At 46.0% G+C, this 17,472-nt stretch overlaps 4 protein-coding genes across 8 annotated transcripts in view; 1 reads left to right on the top strand and 3 right to left on the bottom strand.

The window, feature by feature from the left end:
* Nucleotides 1-2,687: 2,687 nt before the first annotated feature.
* Nucleotides 2,688-4,168, bottom strand: tex36 (testis expressed 36). Of its 2 annotated transcripts, XM_085921767.1 has the most exons (5): nt 3,955-4,168; nt 3,665-3,799; nt 3,427-3,501; nt 3,042-3,353; nt 2,688-2,924 (listed from the first exon to the last, which is right to left on the bottom strand). In XM_085921767.1, exons 1-4 carry the CDS (start codon nt 4,051-4,053, stop codon nt 3,051-3,053), a joined length of 612 nt encoding a protein of 203 aa, XP_085777893.1. In that variant the 5' UTR covers nt 4,054-4,168; the 3' UTR covers nt 2,688-2,924; nt 3,042-3,050. The 2 variants fall into 2 exon arrangements, with proteins under 2 accessions (XP_085777893.1, XP_085777892.1); XM_085921766.1 differs by lacking the exon at nt 2,688-2,924 and having other exon boundaries at nt 2,938-3,353.
* A 137-nt stretch (nt 4,169-4,305) lies between these two features.
* On the bottom strand, nt 4,306-5,952 carry LOC147049918 (autophagy-related protein 16-1). Its single transcript, XM_085921765.1, has 6 exons — nt 5,722-5,952; nt 5,580-5,643; nt 5,424-5,493; nt 5,280-5,353; nt 4,795-5,046; nt 4,306-4,736 (listed from the first exon to the last, which is right to left on the bottom strand). The coding sequence occupies exons 1-6, from the start codon at nt 5,864-5,866 to the stop codon at nt 4,652-4,654; spliced, it is 690 nt and encodes a 229-aa protein (XP_085777891.1). The 5' UTR covers nt 5,867-5,952; the 3' UTR covers nt 4,306-4,651.
* Nucleotides 4,626-13,163, top strand: edrf1 (erythroid differentiation regulatory factor 1). 2 transcript variants are annotated; one of them, XM_085921763.1, is made up of 26 exons: nt 4,626-5,382; nt 6,473-6,849; nt 6,978-7,195; nt 7,363-7,429; nt 7,503-7,628; nt 7,739-7,863; nt 7,935-8,073; nt 8,146-8,250; nt 8,321-8,442; nt 8,512-8,623; nt 8,695-8,842; nt 8,920-9,031; nt 9,124-9,235; nt 9,354-9,635; nt 9,719-9,790; nt 9,862-10,009; nt 10,080-10,268; nt 10,332-10,532; nt 10,611-10,826; nt 10,899-11,125; nt 11,222-11,380; nt 11,463-11,612; nt 11,679-11,832; nt 11,919-12,034; nt 12,138-12,292; nt 12,365-13,163. In XM_085921763.1, the coding sequence occupies exons 2-26, from the start codon at nt 6,766-6,768 to the stop codon at nt 12,531-12,533; spliced, it is 3,708 nt and encodes a 1,235-aa protein (XP_085777889.1). In that variant the 5' UTR covers nt 4,626-5,382; nt 6,473-6,765; the 3' UTR covers nt 12,534-13,163. The 2 variants fall into 2 exon arrangements, with proteins under 2 accessions (XP_085777889.1, XP_085777887.1); XM_085921761.1 differs by having other exon boundaries at nt 4,628-5,382; nt 10,077-10,268.
* LOC147049920 (disintegrin and metalloproteinase domain-containing protein 12-like) overlaps nt 9,768-17,472 on the bottom strand; it is a 33,287-nt gene continuing 25,582 nt past the window's right edge. Inside the window, exons 18-27 of one of the 3 annotated variants that reach the window (XR_015067371.1) lie at nt 17,184-17,292; nt 16,839-16,977; nt 16,481-16,595; nt 15,535-15,798; nt 14,266-14,441; nt 13,906-14,169; nt 13,489-13,552; nt 13,229-13,290; nt 12,111-12,254; nt 9,768-9,999 (exon numbers count right to left, since the gene is read on the bottom strand). Coding sequence is in view for 1 of the 3 variants with exons in the window: in XM_085921764.1 (XP_085777890.1) it covers nt 14,118-14,169; nt 14,266-14,441; nt 15,535-15,798; nt 16,481-16,595; nt 16,839-16,977; nt 17,184-17,292 (855 nt within the window). In the remaining 2 variants the exon portion in view is untranslated. Of the gene's footprint in view, nt 10,000-12,110; nt 12,255-13,228; nt 13,291-13,335; nt 14,170-14,265; nt 14,442-15,534; nt 15,799-16,480; nt 16,596-16,838; nt 16,978-17,183; nt 17,293-17,472 lie in introns of those variants that run through there. The other 2 variants (XR_015067370.1, XM_085921764.1) reach the window with 2 other exon arrangements.

The raw sequence follows: 17,472 nt of genomic DNA on the forward strand, positions 1-17,472 counted from the left end.
TGTCTGAATGGTAGCGAATTATTAAAACAACACACATCTTTATCTAGTTGTCATTAGACTGACTGTGTGAGCACACAGGAAAAGGAAGATGAGCCATGTGCAAACATATCCAGCATATCTGCAGCGAGAGACGTTAATTCTCCTCCCCTCACACTTGCTCCTGGCGCAAATGCGAGCGTTTGACCTTTTTAAAATGCAACGCCATTCTTGGACTTCAGAGTGTAAGATCATGATGCGTGCTGCTAAATCTGAAGGACTTCAACGCACACTGGCAGCGAGCCGCATGCTCGCCGCCTGCTAATGCTGTACCTTGCTTTTGGGAAGGGGGGGGGTTGTAAAGATCTCAAAACGGGGAATTCTTGTGATGTCTCGTGCTTTTAACCTTGTGGTGTACTGTAAGCCAACATTTTCTCTATTGCAGGTGTTGAGGTCATCAAAGAGACTGAAAGCAAATTGATCGAATCAAAGAGGTTTTGTATCGTTTTGTGGCTTCAAACGGAATTGGTATTTAAGAGCTGATTTCCCTCATCTATGCAAGACACGTGCATCCATTCTTCTTCACATTCTCAGGTGGCGTTCCTGATGGAGTGCATCTTGTATGCTCTTTGTTTACATTTTGTCCACCACTTATATGCTAATCAGCATGCAGCACGCTACATCGGGACGTTTGAAACAAAACACAATTGAGCTAGCCACGTCGTTTAGTGCCAATTTCGATTCTTCGGTGGCACGTCGAAGGTCTGATGAGATTTTCCGGCAACGACGAATGAGAAACAGTCAAGATGTCGAGTGGGAGGTTATCGTTTCTGCTGGGAATTCTTAGACTTGGAATATCATCGGAAGAAGGTCACAATGAAGTTCGCGTCAAAAAAGTGAGCCTAGATGTTATTTAAATTGATGAAGAAAATACATTGGAAGACATCCTTGGAAAATAGAATCTTATCATGAATCGTGATTGCAATGGTGAAAAGAAATCGTATTGCTTTTCAAGAACGTTCAGTCTAAGAAACAGTTTTAAACACACACTTGATAGCGTCAACCTCTCTTTCCTTTCTTGTCACTGATAATGCAACTGGCAAATCAAGCTCTTGCTATTTTTTCCCCCTCCTCCTCAAACAGGTGCAAAATCTCTCCGCTCGCTCAACACATCAAAAGCACACACACACACACACACACACACACACACACACACACACACACACACACACACACACACACAACCTGCGAATAAATCACAGCCAACACTAAGAATGAAGAGCGCAAAGAGTGCATGTTGATTTAAAGCCTCGTCTCGTTTCATATTCATGAGGTGCAAAGCTTTGGTGCTCCCCGTGCTTGTTTACCGCCTCGTACTGCCTGCTGTCCTTGGGAGCAGGTTTGATATTCCACCGAGCAAACGTGTTGACATAAGCTTGCCATTTTGCCTCCCGACATGATGCACGCGCTCACGTACATCATGAAATGTGCTCTCCTATTACGCCTTCCTTGTTAGGTATTAAAAAGCGTCCCTTGTGATGTTTGTGGCTTCCGTTGAGGTGTTGACAATAGTTTGACTTATGTGGCTGATGCTGTGAGATTGGCAAAAGTACTCACAGGGTCAGATTTAGCATGAGGCAAACACAGGAAATTGCCCCGGGGCCTCCGCATGTCTCGTAAAAATGGACTAATAAAGTTTTATACACTTGGAGTGACGAAAAGGTTGAAGCAACTTGAACGTGCAGTGGAAATGGCGTCAAGGGTAACACAAGTGACATGTTTCATTACGGAGATAAAAATAAAACTTATATTAAAAGCACTTTTATGTTTTCTTAACTTTAGTGTTGAGGTGAAGATTATAATGATTGAGGAGTATTTCAAGGAGAATTTGACCTGGTAAGATCTGTAGCTAGCTAGCGAACATCTCATTTTAAACTAAACCTACTCATATCCGATACAACTAGGAACTAAAATAATTATTTGTGCATTCATTTGAGATATTTCATTTTGGTTAGTTTTGGGTCAATTTTGAGGCTCTTTGAATGATGAACTTTATTTTCTTTGTCTTTACTGTATTGCGTTTTTACCAAACCTGTAACAAAGTACTTTACGAAACATGATGCATAATACATAAAACGTCGACAATAATACAACCGGGACAACTATCAGTTAAAGTTGTGTGAGTTTTGAATACAAATGTTTGGAGTTCAACGTATTAAGACGATATGAGCGCAACCTCTGCAACTGTGAAACCGTAGCTCATTAATCCTTGCAAGTCTCTCCCCAATGAAGAATTAAGTAGCAGCATCTGCTCTGAAAGCACTGCAGGGAAAAACATCAGCTTTTGAGGTGGGGGAGAGCTGGGCCTCCCATAAGTGCCTTTCTCCCATTCACTCCCACGTGCCCCCCCCCCCCCCTCCCTCTGGAAATAGATTTGTTCATCTCACTCATGTTCTCATTTGTATTGATGAAGAGCTAGCTGGCTTTCTGGGTTTCTCTTATCCCACAAAGCCAATTAGTCAGTCACTTAGCAGGTCTATCTGGGCGAGCTGACATTGCGCTGCTGCCCTCTGCTGGTGAAAGTTTGAACCGCTTCGGAACGGCCATAGAGCTAAACTATGTATGTCCATCCAAAGTCTGAAACGCTTATCGGAAAATGTTCCATAAAATTGTGTGAAATCACACGTACACGTAGTTTGGACTTGTTTTTGTTTTATTTTCGGTTGTCCAATCAGGAGTCAGTTCTCAAGTGTTGCTATGTTGATCTAATCTGCCCAAGGCCTTCCGAATCAATTGTGTAATTTAAACTACATCAGTATTAGAAGTATTTTATCAACCAATCAATTCACCCTGAGGAGGCCAATCTGCCGACGTTAGCAGTTTTCCATCCACTGATTGTCAAAAGGTATTCCAGCAAACTTGACCTTGCAAAACCCTTCTGTAGCTTTCTGAACACATGAATAAGAGATTCACTGTACATTTATTGAATAATCAGCATCCCCAAACATAGATAAATATTAACTCGAAACTAGCGTGGTAGCCTGTGTAGCTAGCTAGCAGCTCACCACTGTTGTTTACAGATTTCTGGAGCCCGCATTGAGATTGGCAAATCCCAGCACTTCCAGGCTGTCGTAGTCGTCGTAAGCGTCTTGTCCGAACCACATGAAGTCTCCTCCGCCCAGAGACGCCTCCTTGCCCTTGGTCTGGTGGTCGCGCGTAAAGCGCCGGGTCCTGGTGGCTTCCACGACGGGTTGCTCTGCAAAATCAGCCCCGTAGACCGAATTTCTCTCCATGGTGAGCGGGACCCCGTGGTGGCACGTGCAGAAGTGAGACTTGTGGTGATTGACTCCCTCATCGCATTTTTTACGGCCCGCACCCTGGGCCCGTGAGAAAAGATTTGAATAAAGATGATTTCAAGGAAGTACACTAGATAGGTAGGTTGGTACTCACATCCTCAAAGACAATGATACTGTCCTTGAGGGTTAACTTGTTGTCATGATTTGAACTTGGATATACTCTTGATTTCTGTCAAACAGGAAGATATTCAAAAAAAACAAAAAATTTGAACATTTTGAGGAGCTGCTGTGGGCCACCGCTAACGCTCACGCTGAGCTAACCGGTCAACAGTGTCCAATTTTGTTATCTCTTCTATCTAACAGGATCTGAAGGAATGAGTTTCGATACGTACGTCTGTTCTCTTGGTAAAGCGTTCAAACTTAAAAGCTTGCGGCAATTGCGCGTGAATCTGAGTCAGCATCCTCCCGGTGCTCGTGGACATCTCACGATTTCTTCCCTCGAAGGGCTGGGCATCTGGATGAGGAAACTGAAGAGGAAATTACCACATTAGATATACTTGAACAATCTTTAGGGCTCAATTAAAAAAAATGCTTTCTATATATATTCCAGATTTTCTTGAGTGCAAGTAGGTCAATATAAGCATGAAGCTCCCATGACTTGAAAAAAGGAAAATTGCCTTACCCATTTGCCGTCATTACCCATTAATTCTGATGAATAACGCTTGCCACCTTTTACCATGCTGACGGTTTGAAGGAGTAGTTTGGCAGCAAAACGGCACATGTACGCACACACTGCCTGACTTAATAGGTCGTGAAAACACTGCAGGTGACTATGGCAACAGTGTATTTGACAACCAATGAGATATGAGCTCTCAGTTGGACACTCAAATGAAGAACTGCAATACAAAGGAGGGGGGGGGGGGGGGGTAAGTGTAATCACTTGTTTTTCTTTCAATTAAGGATATAAAGCGATAAGAAATTGAGCTGAAATTTGACTTAACACTCACACAACACTAATAAAAGGAACATTAAATTACCAAATCAGTGACTTTATTCCCACAATTATCAGAACAGTTAATTTAGCTTACACAAGTGGTTTATTGGCAAACATAACTTATTTTAAAAATGTTGTTTTCTTTACAGATACATTCCAACCAAGGGATTGAAAACATGTACGGTTATATTCGCAGTCACTTTAAGCAAACCAAAATTTTACATGACGTTATAGAAAAGCATTACCTGGAAAATGGTCGTTTGTGTTAAAGTAACACTGAAAACACGGTTGCGAAAATAAAGTGTGACATCATAAGTGTGTAATAAGGTGACACAAAGGACTTTGATGAGGAGGTCCGACATCATCGACATTTTGGCATCTGGTTTTAAGAGTTGCTTGTGACAGGCTCACTGGCTTTCTTCTCATTCTTGTACAGGTGCCTTCGCAAGCGCTTGGCCACCCGTTGCCACCTGTAGAAGATTGTCCAATGGGTCTGGGAAACGGGCCGGTGTTGGACTTTGCACGTACCTCTCCTGTGCGTCATTGTATTTGTTCAGCCTGTCCGCCTCTTGCTTCTTCTCCTCCATCCACCGCCGCAGAAGATTCTCCTTCTCATTCCAAGCCTGCGACAGCGCCTCCTTCAGGCTGCTCCGCTCCGCGTGCAGGGTGGCCAGTTCTTTCGTTTGTCGCTCGATGGTGTACTCATGTTGGTAAAGGGTTGTCTTCAGGGTGTTGCTTGTCTTACCCAGAGTGAGAGCCTCTTGGCGGTGGTGGGACACACTGAATTGTACCAAGAATGATTTGATGCATTTAAGGTTAAAAAAAAAAAAAAGGAAAATAAAATTACATGTGGAGTACCGCAGGGATCTGGTTAGGAACCACCATTTTTTTTCAAAAGTTTAGACCCAACCTGGTATGTAGGAAGTAGCAAATATGTAAACTAGCAAAGGTTGCATGCTATCAAAATCAAAAACCACAACAAGGCCAATTGCACAAACTCAACAGGATCTTACCGTGACTGCCAGTGCTGCAGCTCAGCATCTTTCAGATGCAGGACGGTGGTCAAGTCGGAGACAGTCTGAGACAACTGAAGACACACCAAGACATGAGCAGACGGTAAATATGCTCCAGATGTTCAGTTCAAACTGTGTTCTTACCTTATCAGCAAGATGCTCACTTTCTCTGAGGCCAAGTTGAAGTAATCTGACGTTTTCTCCACCTTGTGAGCTGTACAAAGTCGATATTGAAATTGTTTTTGTCAAGTGTCATTAATTTGGGAAAAGAATGACAAAATAACTGCTGACATTTCTAACCTTGTTGACTGGACATCCTCTAAGAATTGCTGGCGAATTTCAAAGCGTTCTTCCAATTGAGACACTAAAACATAGGTCAAGTCAAGGCTAGTTTATGCTAGGAATATTTTGTATATATATATTTAAAAAAAAAACGCCTTACAACTGTTATACACGCCCTCGTATGGATGTTTCTCTGTTTGATTTCTACGTTGCAGTTGAGCACGCACATGATTCTTCCAGCTCGCCATGACGGTACTTTGACTGTCCTGACACACCAAATGAAGTTGTTTTCTTAAATCTTCCATGCACGATTGTGTGGTGGTCGAATACAACAGCTGATTGTTAAAACCTTGCAGTCAGCTGATGAATGCCCCGCCCACAGTTGGCACCGTGATCTCCTTCAGCCAATCAGCAACTAAGTGAATTAATAGTCTCGAAATTAATGATAAAATAAAACAAAGTGTTATAGAATATAACGCGGTAGCCTTATTTTGCGTGCATTTATGCGTATTTTATATGCATATTATGAAACAGGATGTTTTATTGGTACGTTTGTTGGGAAACGGTCAATTGTTATTCGAGTGGATTTTTTTGTTAATTATCTAATCTAATTTATTTATCTTTTGTTGTATAATTTTATTATTAATTGGGCCTTTTTTTTTTGAAAAACGACCAATTTCGCAAGAGTTCTTTCCAGTTCTTTCCAAGCGGAAAAGAGAATATTCTCAACCTTTCTCGAACGACGGCCTATCAAGCACTTCCGGGTTCACGTTCTCGAGTTCAACAATTGTATTTATTTTAAAGCGGTATAAAATAAAATTGTCTCATGTAGTATATTATTCTATGTATTTCTAAATGTTTTTATTTCATCCAAAACATAATTATTTCGGTAAACGATTGTTTTTTTTTAGAAAGCGGAAGTCCCGTGTCGTCATGAGTCGAGACACCAGCTCAGGGTGAAGAGAGTCAGTCCAGTAGTTCGAGATGTGTTGGCTGCACGAAGTTTGACAGCATGAAAGCAAAAAATTTCCTCCGCCGTTTACCAGAATCCTGTGCTGTAACGTATCCTGTCTTAAGTGGCTATGGAGGAGCTTAGCACGCTAAGCTAGGAAACGCCAACTTTTGCTACATCGCTGATCGAAGTGTTTTGACAGCTTCATAAAAAAAAAAGCTTGTCTCGATTTTCTTTTTGTGACTGTCCACTATGATCTCGTCAGATGAGTACAGAGAACCTGGGGATCATTCCCAGGAAGAAAGCATCATCTCCACGGGGGACAACAACAAGCATGTGAGTAGAAACATCTACAATGGTTGTGTTGGGAAATATTGACTATTCAGTTGTTAACTACTTTTCAACATTGATTGTGGGGTCTTTATTTGATTTGGCTTCATTTAACACGCACTCACTTGTTAAAGGATTCGGCTATATGCACGGGAAACAACAGCAGTAGTGAAATCAAGAGCCGTGCTGTGGTCAAGTACTGCGCCGCCCCACCTCCCAGCACGTATGCCCTGCTGCAGGAGAAGACCGACCTCAAGCTACCCCCCGCCAACTGGCTGAGAGAGAACCCTCAACTGGGCACTGCTGGCACCACCGTGTTGGGCTCTAGTGGCAAGGGCAAGCCCTTTTCAAGGTAGCAAATCATTTGTGGTGGCCTAGAGAAACTGGGTGATGTTCTTTTTTCAGTTGAGACGATCAGATCATTAATTTTCTCCACTAGATGGCAGTAGATGCATAATTAAGATGTCTAACAACATCCTGTGACACATTTAATCAAACATTTTTTTGTTCCTGGGTCAGTTTTGGAATGGCGTACGACTTTATCGACTGCATCGGGGATGATGTGGACGTCGTATCAGATTCAGAGGTTTGTAGAAACAGACTGTATCTTCTCATACGTCCCTAAACATCCCGTTAATGCCAAGCGTCCACCCCGACAGAATATCAAGAAGTTGTTGAAGATCCCCTACAGTAAGTCGCACGTCAGCATGGCTGTCCACCGTGTGGGTCGCACCCTCCTTTTGGACGAGTTGGACATCCAAGAGCTCTTCATGAGATCCTCGCAGGCCAGTTTGATCTGTCCATTAATCATCTGATTTGTTTTGATGAAATATCAAACGAATGGCAATTTAATGGCATGAAGGAGAGTAGTCTGAAAAAAATGTCCACATTGTAGACGGGAGATTGGACATGGTTGAAGGACTTTTACCAGCGGCTTATGGATCAAAAGTGGCAACGAAAAAAGAAGAGCAAAGAGCATTGGTATCAGAAAGCCATCCTGTCAAAGTTCCTCTATTACAGGCGAGTTCTTCAACTTACTCAAGCAATAAAGATGAACTTGCCAGTTCTTTAAACATCTGCGTTCCTTGCAGTATAAATGGCGACGGCGCCGCCGAGCCGGTCGCGGACAACCTGAACGACGACGAAGAGTGCGGGGCGCGAGAGTTTGGCTCGTCCTGGCCCACAACCTTCACCGGTTCTGATGCGGAAGAGACGGCTGCTTGTAAACAGGTAGATCAGCGTTGATCATTTGAAGTCAATCACATTTCATTGATTGTTTTTTTTTATACGGTCTCGTTTTAGGAACGAGTCCCGATGAACAGCAAATTCGCTCTAGGCCAGGTGACGTCAGCGGCGTCGCAAGAGCAAAACCTCCCAGCGCTGTTTAATGAAGGCGAAAACAGTCAGGCAAGTTGGTGCGTTCAAAGCGGGCACGATTTCACTTAACGGTTAAACGTCTTTTTTTTGTTCTTTACAGGGTTTAAAAAACGACTTTGTGCGAAACATCATGTGGACCTTTGAGGACATTCATATGCTGGTTGGCTCCAACATGCCCATTTTTGGAGGGGGGCGCTATCCGGCTGTCAGCCTCAAACTTAGGTTGGAATGTGGTTGCTAGACTTTGACAAAAGCGTATCATATCCTAAAAATTTTTTTTTTTTTTTTCAGGGACAACAATAAACCCATCAATATCCTGACCGGCATCGATTATTGGCTGGATAATCTGATGTGTAACGTCCCCGAATTAGTCATGTGCTTTCACGTCAACGGCATCGTTCAGGTAAAATATCCCAACTTGTTTCTCTTTGACCCTTTTTTTTTTTTTTTAAAGTTTTGATCCACGCCTTACAGAAATACGAGATGATCAAAACAGAGGACATCCCCCATCTGGAGAACTCGACCTTTTCCACCAGGGTGGTGAAAGACATCGCTCAGAACATCCTTTCTTTCCTCAAGTCCAACTGCACCAAAGAGGGCCACACCTATTGGCTTTTCAAAGGTAGCAGAGGAGAGAATTCGCTTCAAAATGCGTGGCTATATATTTAACACCCCCCCCCCCCCCGGACGTATCATTAGCTAGCGGGAGCGACATCGTCAAGCTTTACGATCTTACGACGCTGTGCGAGGAGGCCGAAGAAGAGAAGAGCCACAATCCCTTCACGCTTCCCGTGGCTGTGCTGCTTTACAAGTGAGGAAACGTCTTCATTGGTTCCAAACAGACGAGTGGGGCGGAAAAAACCCCCCAAAAAACGTCCCTAACTGCTTTGCTTTGTACTTCAGAGTGGCATGCAACCTGATGCTCAACGCCCGAGAAAACAGAAAGCACTACGGCACGATCCGAACTCTGCTTTTAAACTGCGTCAAACTTCTGGACCAAGACAGACATCCACAAGTAAGTTTTCCATCCATCCATTCATCCATCACTAAGATACCTTTCTTTGAATTTCACATAAGCAGCCATTTCAAATTTGGAGCTAACCTGTCCCGATGTCACCTTCTCCGCCCCACAGATCATCGCCTCGGCCCACTACATGCTGTCAGAGCTTTTCCAGCTGGACGAGCCTCAAGAGGAGGACGAGGACGGAAGCGAGTCTTTCCGGGCCTGCGGCTCAGAGGACAGCTACAGTAACGATGACCGCGAAGAGGACGACGAGGACCTGGAGGAGGACAGCGACGACAGTAGCGAGGAGAGGAATAGGCGCGCGCAGGCCGACAGCAAAGCCGTGGCTGTCATCAGATCTGTCGGAGAGCTGTCTGTCCCGGAGAAATATAAATCTACTCAGCTCATCCGAGTCGGTGGCGTTTTTAAATCCTATTTTGCATTCTCACTACCTTTCGATTAATTTTTATTTGTTGTTGTTGTGCGTCTCTGCAGCCAGGTTGCACTTTCCCCATCTCGCACGACAAAGAGGAACGATGCAGACATGTCCTCAACTACGTATTGAAGGCAAGTCCGCGTCCCCCGACGATATTTGAGCAAATCGTTTTCAAAGATCTTTTCATTGAAATACCACACAGGGCTTGAAGGCAGTCGATAGGAGCATCAAGATGGAGAGCGACCTCCCGGCCGTGGACCCCAACACTCCCATCCCTCTCAAGTACGAAGACGGAAACGCCGCTCCGAGCCGCTCCGTCGAGAAAGGCATCTCTCCTCTCCTGGAAAGAGGTCAGCATCTCATTTAGCATTAAAGCGGGCAACTTTGGCTTCTCGACCTGACCCGCTCTGTTTTCAGTAGCGCCGTCGCTGGCGGAGCAAAAGCATCCCACGCGCTCGGGCATGATTCCCGGCTCGTGGCAGCACCAGATGAAGCTCCAGCTCTTCCTCAAAGCCTCCAAGGCGTACTACGTGCTGTCGGACGCCGCCACCAACCTGCTGAAATACGGCCGCGCTCTACGCTACATCAAGCTGTCTCTGCAAAGCTACGGTACGTTAGATAATCCAACTTCAGTCTCCGTTTAGCCACAATGTCTCTCTCCATCCTGTGTAGATGCCTACACCTCCATTGGTGGAGCGCTACACCCGCAAGTGCTGCTATTCCACAGCCACTGCCTCTCACTGTGCGGGGACATCCAGCTCATGTTGGCCCAGAATTCCAACAACAGAGCCGCGTACCAGGAGGAGTACGGCTACCAGACCAAAGAGGACCAGGAGATCTTACACAGCCTGAATAGAGAGAGCAGCTGCCAAGGTCAGCCATATACACTCACAGTGGTCTCACGATGAAGGCCAATAGTGGTCCTCACAATTCCTCTTCGGACTTCTTCAGCCTTCAACATGGCAAGCGACCTGGCCACGGACCTCGAATACCAGCTGTTTGTAAGCGGCAAGTGCTACGAGGCCGCCTACGAGCTGCTGCTCTCGCACACCTTGAAGGAGGAGGCCCAGGAGCAGCTGGCTCAGGTGCTCAAGCGGCTGGGGAACATCCGCAACGAGATGGGCGTCTATCACATGAACCAAGCGGCGGCCTTGCAGAGCGAGCAAGGTGAGACCGCCGTTAAAACCCCGAAGCGACCGTGTCGCCGTCTCTAATCGGCGGTCCTTCTCACTTTGGCAGTCAAGACCTCGGTGTCGGCCGCCGAGCAGGAGCTGTGGAAAAAAAGCTTTGCCTTCTTCGAGAAGGGCATGAAGGACTTTGAAGCCATTGGGGACAGCACCAATAAGGCCTTGCTGCTGTGCAACACGGGCAAGCTGATGAGGATCTGCGCCCAGGCCCACTCGGGCATCTCCACGGACGACAGCAGAGGAGAGTTCTCCCCGGAAGAGGCGCTCTACTACCACAAGGTGGCGCTCAAGTCCTCCTCTTGCTCCCTGGGTAATCATTGAAAGCGGCTCGGAGTTCAATCTGTTTCTATGGTTTTGTCTTTTGACATTGACCAGGCCATAGACTACTACCTGCGTGCCATGAGGTCGTTGTCATGCCGACAGAACCACGAGCCGGTTTGGGACAGCGTCAACTGGGAACTGTCCACCACATATTTCACGCTGGCCACGCTTCTCCAGGACTACGCGCCGCTTTCCAGGAAGGCTCCGGAACAGGTTTTCATCTCGCTCGTTTTTTTTTTTTTTCATTCTAAAATCGACAACTCGATCTTCTCAACGAGTCTTTTGTTTTTCTTAGATTGAGCAGGAGGTGACCGAAGCCATGATGAAATCGCTCAAGTACTCCGACCTGCAGACAGAGTCCGCCCGCCAGCCGCTGTACCAGTACAGGGCGGCCACCATCCACCACCGACTCGCCTCCATGTACCACAGCTGCTTCCGCAATCAGGTGGGCAAAAATATCGGGCCTCAACCGTGTCGAGGAGCCACTTCAAAGTTAACGCGCTGCATTTAGGTGGGGGACGAACGCTTGAGGAAGCACCACCGGAGCCTGGCGGAGCTCCACTACAGCAAGGCCGTCAATTTGTTCCTCAGCCTGAAAGACGCGCCGTGCGAGCTGCTCCGAGCGCTACTGGAGAGGGTGGCTTTTGCCGAGTTCACCATGGCAGGTGCGCTCCCAAAGCCACCGACGGGTTTCGCTCCCCGAGCGAGGGAATTTCGATTCCTCACCGCTACTTTTTGTATCTCGCCGCAGCTCTGAACAGCAGCGCGGCCAAGCAGAAGAGCCTGACTGCTGCTCTGGAGATCATGGCGGAGACTCGTTGTGCGTTCCAGATCATTCACAAAGAACTGCTTGAGGAGCAGACCGAGGTGTGTGTGTGTGGCCATCTTGTAACATCATGAACGCTTTTTGAATGATGTGGCGTGACAGTACCAAGGCACTCACCTCTCTTCTGCGTTGTGTGATGTGCAGGCAAGCAACACAGCCCTTCCAGGATCTTCATGCTGCCCCGCGGCCGGACTAAACGTCAAGGAAGTGGCCAAGCTGAGCGCTCTGTTCGAGTCTCGCTTCTCCGACCTGCTCCTGCAACTTATCAAGTGCATGACTAAAACCAAACGCAAACCCAGGTGAGCACCCGGGGCAAAAAAAAAAGTGCTTTCACGCCACGGCAAAGAGTCTGACAATTTGTTGCTGTGCAGCAAAAAGGACGAAGAGCTACTGCAAAGCTACAAGAAGGTTTACTCCAAGCTGCTGCGCTGCGACAAGAACACGCCGCTGCTCGCCCGCGTCGGCCTCTACGCCGAACTACTGCAGCAGCTCACGCCCGACGACGCAGATACGTTATCATGTCCACACTTTAGAAGTTAATATTGGACTGAATATTTACTTGCACCTTTTTTTTTTCAAGATAGGTTTGAAGTTTCTACATGCACACATTTATAAGGATTTCCAGCTTTCAGGTCAAATTCAGATCACATCAAACACGTTTTCGGGAGGTCAGCTCAAAATACGACAGAAATGACATGACCAAGATGGCTGCATACCATTTTGGTCTCTTATTCCCTGTCCAAAAAAAGAACAGGATTGAATTTGAATGATATGAACCCTTTTGGGGGCATTTTAGCCATAAGACAAGCTTTTGCCTTTCTACAAAACCCAGTGAGGGTGTGATATTGCGGGCATCCCGCATTCAGGTTATTGACATGCATGACGTCCATATGTTGTAAAAAAAAAAAAAAAAAAAAAAATACTTTTAGGAAAAACAGATTGGCGACATGTATAGAACCTGCTCCTATGTTTTGTAAAAGGGGCTTTGGAGGCCTTGGTTGCTTAATCAAAGACAACTTTGCTTGATAGCCAGACCTCACATTGGTGCTTTGATTATTTTTTATTTTTTTCCAATGTTGCTTCCTCAAAACCAAAACAGTGCAATTGTGTAAAAATGTGTTAATGGTAGGAATGTTTGCTGTGACATGGAAATAAACATTTTAGACCATTTTTATGCACTTTTTGTGAACACCCTCTACCACCACCACCACCAGTAAATATGAAAGCTTACTTACAGGTTGTAGCTGTGATGTGTAATAACTCGTCTTCACCACAAGGTGGCAGTGTGATACAAGAGCTTGGAAGAAGAATAGTAATGTATCAATGAGGTTCGACTACAAAATGCCCAAAACAGAATCCACACATACATCCGATGACTTTTAATGGCTTTTGTTGCCTTTATACAAATAAACAACAGACACATTTAGGATGTACAAACGCCCATAAGGCAAAGTTGAACATGAATTGAGCACACTGTGACTTTTTTTCTACTCACACGCATCACTGAACACTGATGGAAAAAGCATAATGGAGGTCAAGGAGGAAACACATCCAAAAGGCTGTGGAGACAAAAAGAACATTCTGCCTGACACAGAAAATACAGATGACATCATCACTTGGCTGTAAACTCCACCATAATTGGTGCCGTTACTTTGTGACAACAGCATCACATGGAATTTAAAAAAAAAAAATGTCTTAATTCATTTTTCATCCAATTGGTCAATAGATTCTCATGCTTTTTTTTTTTTTTTTTAAAGACTGACTTGGTTCTTCCCATTTTGTCTTTGCATCTGAGATTATAAAACACACATTTTGCTTTCTAAATGTATAAAAACACCTCTGACGTAGACGTTCAATCTTCCTAGTGCGGAAGAGTGCGACACAAATAAAATAATAAATAGTCCATAGGTACCTGAGCGAGGACAAGATAGAGCACCGTAAAGTGGGAGAGCACCACCGACCATCATGTGACCTCTTTTTTTTTGCCTCCAAATGTCCAAAAAGTGTCACTCACAACCAGTCCTCTGGTCGTCCACTGTAAGCGGAACGTAACCAGTTTGTCGGAGCCCTGGTGATGAATTAGTGCAAATAAAAGAGACTCCCTCCACCTGGGGGGGGAGTTGCTCAGCAGTCTTTGGGGCTCTTTGGTGGTCTGTAGGGCAACACTGGTGCAGGTCTGAAACCAACAACATCACATTTTCATTAGTCCTACAACCACCGAGCTCATTAAAAAACCCCCAACTCGCCGTCGAATGATAAAGTCCCGACCGACCTGCTCGGTAACGGAATGGTGGGTGGTGGTTTGGGTACGGTGGGGATGGGGATGGGTAGCGGTCCTCTTCCAGAATTGTGAAGGCCCACCGCGGAGGTTCCGTGACCCAGGCGAGCGCTTCGGTTCAGTGGGTCGGCGGGAAGCGGCTTCTGGGGAGGACTCGGCTTGTCAAAGTCCTGCGGACGACCGAGCAGTTTGGTTTGTTAGCCTTTTGGCGAGGGCTATTTGGAACACAAACGGCGCAGCAACACAGTGACAGGCATATATGATGAACATTACTGCAGCTAATGTGAGATCATAAATCAAATGAAGCAGTATGGTTTTCTTTTTCTGGTTTCAGCGTTGATGCGATACGTTGGTTGGAACACTGGCAGAACGTTCCGGCAAGGCAAACGAGTGTTCTGCACAAAGACGTGATTGGCCTTCAAAGGAGCCTTTCCCAATCACAAATATTAGCAGTGACAGAGGCGGCGTCACGTCTCACAATAAGCGGCTAAACACATTTTCCTTGGAGAGTTGCCGCTCGGCTCGCCCTCGCCGCCCTTTTTATTGAATCTCTCATCCGAGGTGTGACACATCGTCTCTCCGCTTGATTAGAAGCCGGCCAATCTGCTACCTGGGCCGTGTTTCGACACGGCGTCCTTTTTAAGAGGCAGACGGCCACCTTTCGGATAGCTTAAATGCGCATTAAGTCCACGCGCCTCGGTGCATCTTGGGAAATCATCGAGAGGTTTTGCATCATCACGATACAAATGTCTTAAAAATGAAACGCACGAAGCCAATTAGGATTTGGACTCAAGCAGACAGGGGGATTTATTCTCTCCATTGGCTTTCAATATTGCTGAATCGGCAAGTCTGCCGAGGCCGAGCAGGGGGAGGAAAGTGGTAATCGGGAGGCGGGTCTTTTGTTTTGTTGGGCGAGGAATCAGAATGGGGCACTTTCCTATGCTCTTTAAATTGATTGATGGGAGGGAATATTGGAGCCCAGTGAGGTCATTTAGGGCTGACAGGAGTTAACTTGTTATGATGGGTTGATTTAAAATGGGAAAAATGACAAATAAGAAAAATAGTTTTTAGAAGTGTGGTTTCGCTCTAAACGTGTTCGCATTTCAAGACACCACTTCCTGTTTTTTTGCAACTCAATTGGACATTCTTTTTCTCAGGGGATCCATGGGCAATTTGCCCCCAAAATTTTAATGTATTTAAATATGCGTTTTAAATGCATTTTAAACTGTATGCCAAAAAAAAAATAAAAAAATAGATATATACCTGCTGGCCCAGTCGGTAGGACGCGGGCCGGCGTGGCAGACTGAGGAAAGGCGGCACGGCGGGCGGCTGCAGAGCATCGGTACGACGCTCGACCGTTGGCAGCCTGTGACGGGCTGGCAGAGGAGGCAGGGTGGGCTGGCCCACGCTGAGCGACACGGGCATGGGCTGGCTGATGTGCAACGGCTGATAAAGCGGCAGGCGGCGCAGGCTGTGCGAGTGGAACTTGGGAGGCGGGAGAAGAGGCTCGGCGCTCAGGAGAGACGGCTGGGCGGAAAAACATCGGCTTTGTGATTAACGCGGAGATGCTTATTTTTTTTGCTGGAAATGTAAAGCAGATGATTAATTGCTGCTGAGACCACAGCGCAGTCATCGAAAGTCACAACAGGTATTCCCCAGGGCTCTATCCCGGGGCCCCTGCTTGTTATTATCAACACCCCTCCACCCGCTGTCTTACTTTTTGTAAATTCAGAATTGAATTTAATATCTTCGCGGATGACATCGAGCCCGACACACCCTGCTAACCAAACATCTCTTTTCCATCCTCCTCCCTCACCAGTTGAACGATCCCCCATGACATCATCAAGTCGAGTTTATACGAATCCGCTTGTGTGAACGAGTGCATGTCGTAAAAGTTTATAACATTAGAGGTGACGTTCAAGAAGTCGATGCGCTACTCCAACGCGGCCCAACGAAACCTCACTCACACAAATGCTTGTATGAAATCCCAGAGCAGTCCGTAACAAATTCTGAATGTCCTTATTAAAATGCATTTTCATTGGCCGCTGCCAACATTTATCACCTCCGCTGGCTCGCCATTAAAGAAGCTTTTGGGAGCTCATAATGGAATGTGTCTCTGTCAACCTCATTCATATTTCTATTTAGGAGCGTCTGAATCGATGACACGCTTCTGCGTCAGTTTGTCAACAAAGTTCCCAATCGGACTCACCTTGTAAATGTTGGCGCCCAGTCCACAGGGCTTGGGAGGAGCTTTGCGTTGCGGTACTGGTCTGCACGTGAATTGGGTCCTGGCTGGACTGGTGGGCCGCTTGGCCTCGATGGATCTGTAAAAGGTCATGAAAAGGTCGGAAACATCGCCTACATATTTTTATGTGGTGTGAGTTTGTTATGGAAAATAAATCAGTTTTACATTTCAAACAAAAGTCGGTCATAATTGTGTGCTGCTTCTAAATTCCTTGCAAAATTGAGCAGGATATATTTGTTGGTCTTTTTTTTTTTTTTCAAGAGCACCAAGAAAACAGAGCACAGACAGGGAAATTGTCTTAAGTGTGTTTTGATGGTCTTACCTGAGCTTCTCCAAAGTGCTTTTCCTGTGAGTGAAGAGCAGTCGCAGCAGGGTCTTCCTCTTGAGGAAGACGAGGCCGCTGGCCAGCAACAACCCGCTGGCGACCACCAGGACGCTCACGATGACCAGCACGCTGTCGGCTGACGCCACATGCAAGAAAGCGCACATCAATGAACACGCGTCTACGGCCACATGAGCGGAGAGTCATTGTTTCACCATGAGTCATAATCTTCAGAAAAAGCAGAGCGGCCAATTGGGAGTTGTGTTATTCCAAGAAATTCAAAGCGTAACCACGAGGAAAAAAGATGTCAAACATAACAGCTGCGTCTGAGCGATTGAAACCTACCTGCCAGTCTGGTCGGGCCGCTGTCGATGCTTCCGCCGAAGCCGGCGCCCTCGCAGAATGGCGGCGCCCAGTGTGCTTCGCAGTGACAGTTTTTCTTGTTGTTGCACACCTGCAAGGGAGAGATATTTGGATTTTTAACTGATCACTTTTAATACTATGCTAACATTCCATGACGAACAACTCATGCTACCGCTGTGGCTAACGGCTGCTAATGCTAGCTTTAATACTGCTGGCGCTGCTATTTTGTTGAAGGAGGCCGAAATTGCCATTTTGTGTCATTCGCAGAAAA

This window comes from Syngnathus leptorhynchus, chromosome 10, assembly GCF_054491065.1.
Source record: "Syngnathus leptorhynchus isolate UIUO chromosome 10, UIUO_Slep, whole genome shotgun sequence".
Lineage (NCBI taxonomy): Eukaryota > Metazoa > Chordata > Actinopteri > Syngnathiformes > Syngnathidae > Syngnathus > Syngnathus leptorhynchus.

Excerpts from the sequence above, each read along its gene's own strand:
- tex36 (XM_085921767.1), bottom strand. The coding sequence starts at position 4,053 with ATGTGCCGTTTTGCTGCCAAACTACTCCTTCAAACCGTCAGCATGGTA. Across the intron at positions 3,800-3,954 it reads TGGGTAATGACGGCAAATGG|TTTCCTCATCCAGATGCCCA; the intron begins GTAAGGCAATTT and ends TTTCCTCTTCAG. Across the intron at positions 3,502-3,664 it reads GCTTTACCAAGAGAACAGAC|AAATCAAGAGTATATCCAAG; the intron begins GTACGTATCGAA and ends CCTGTTTGACAG.
- LOC147049918 (XM_085921765.1), bottom strand. The coding sequence starts at position 5,866 with ATGGAAGATTTAAGAAAACAACTTCATTTGGTGTGTCAGGACAGTCAA. Across the intron at positions 5,494-5,579 it reads GAGGATGTCCAGTCAACAAG|CTCACAAGGTGGAGAAAACG; the intron begins GTTAGAAATGTC and ends GACTTTGTACAG. Across the intron at positions 4,737-4,794 it reads TACAATGACGCACAGGAGAG|GTGGCAACGGGTGGCCAAGC; the intron begins GTACGTGCAAAG and ends AATCTTCTACAG.
- edrf1 (XM_085921761.1), top strand. The coding sequence starts at position 6,766 with ATGATCTCGTCAGATGAGTACAGAGAACCTGGGGATCATTCCCAGGAA. Across the intron at positions 7,430-7,502 it reads ACGTCGTATCAGATTCAGAG|AATATCAAGAAGTTGTTGAA; the intron begins GTTTGTAGAAAC and ends CCACCCCGACAG. Across the intron at positions 7,864-7,934 it reads TCAAAGTTCCTCTATTACAG|TATAAATGGCGACGGCGCCG; the intron begins GCGAGTTCTTCA and ends CGTTCCTTGCAG.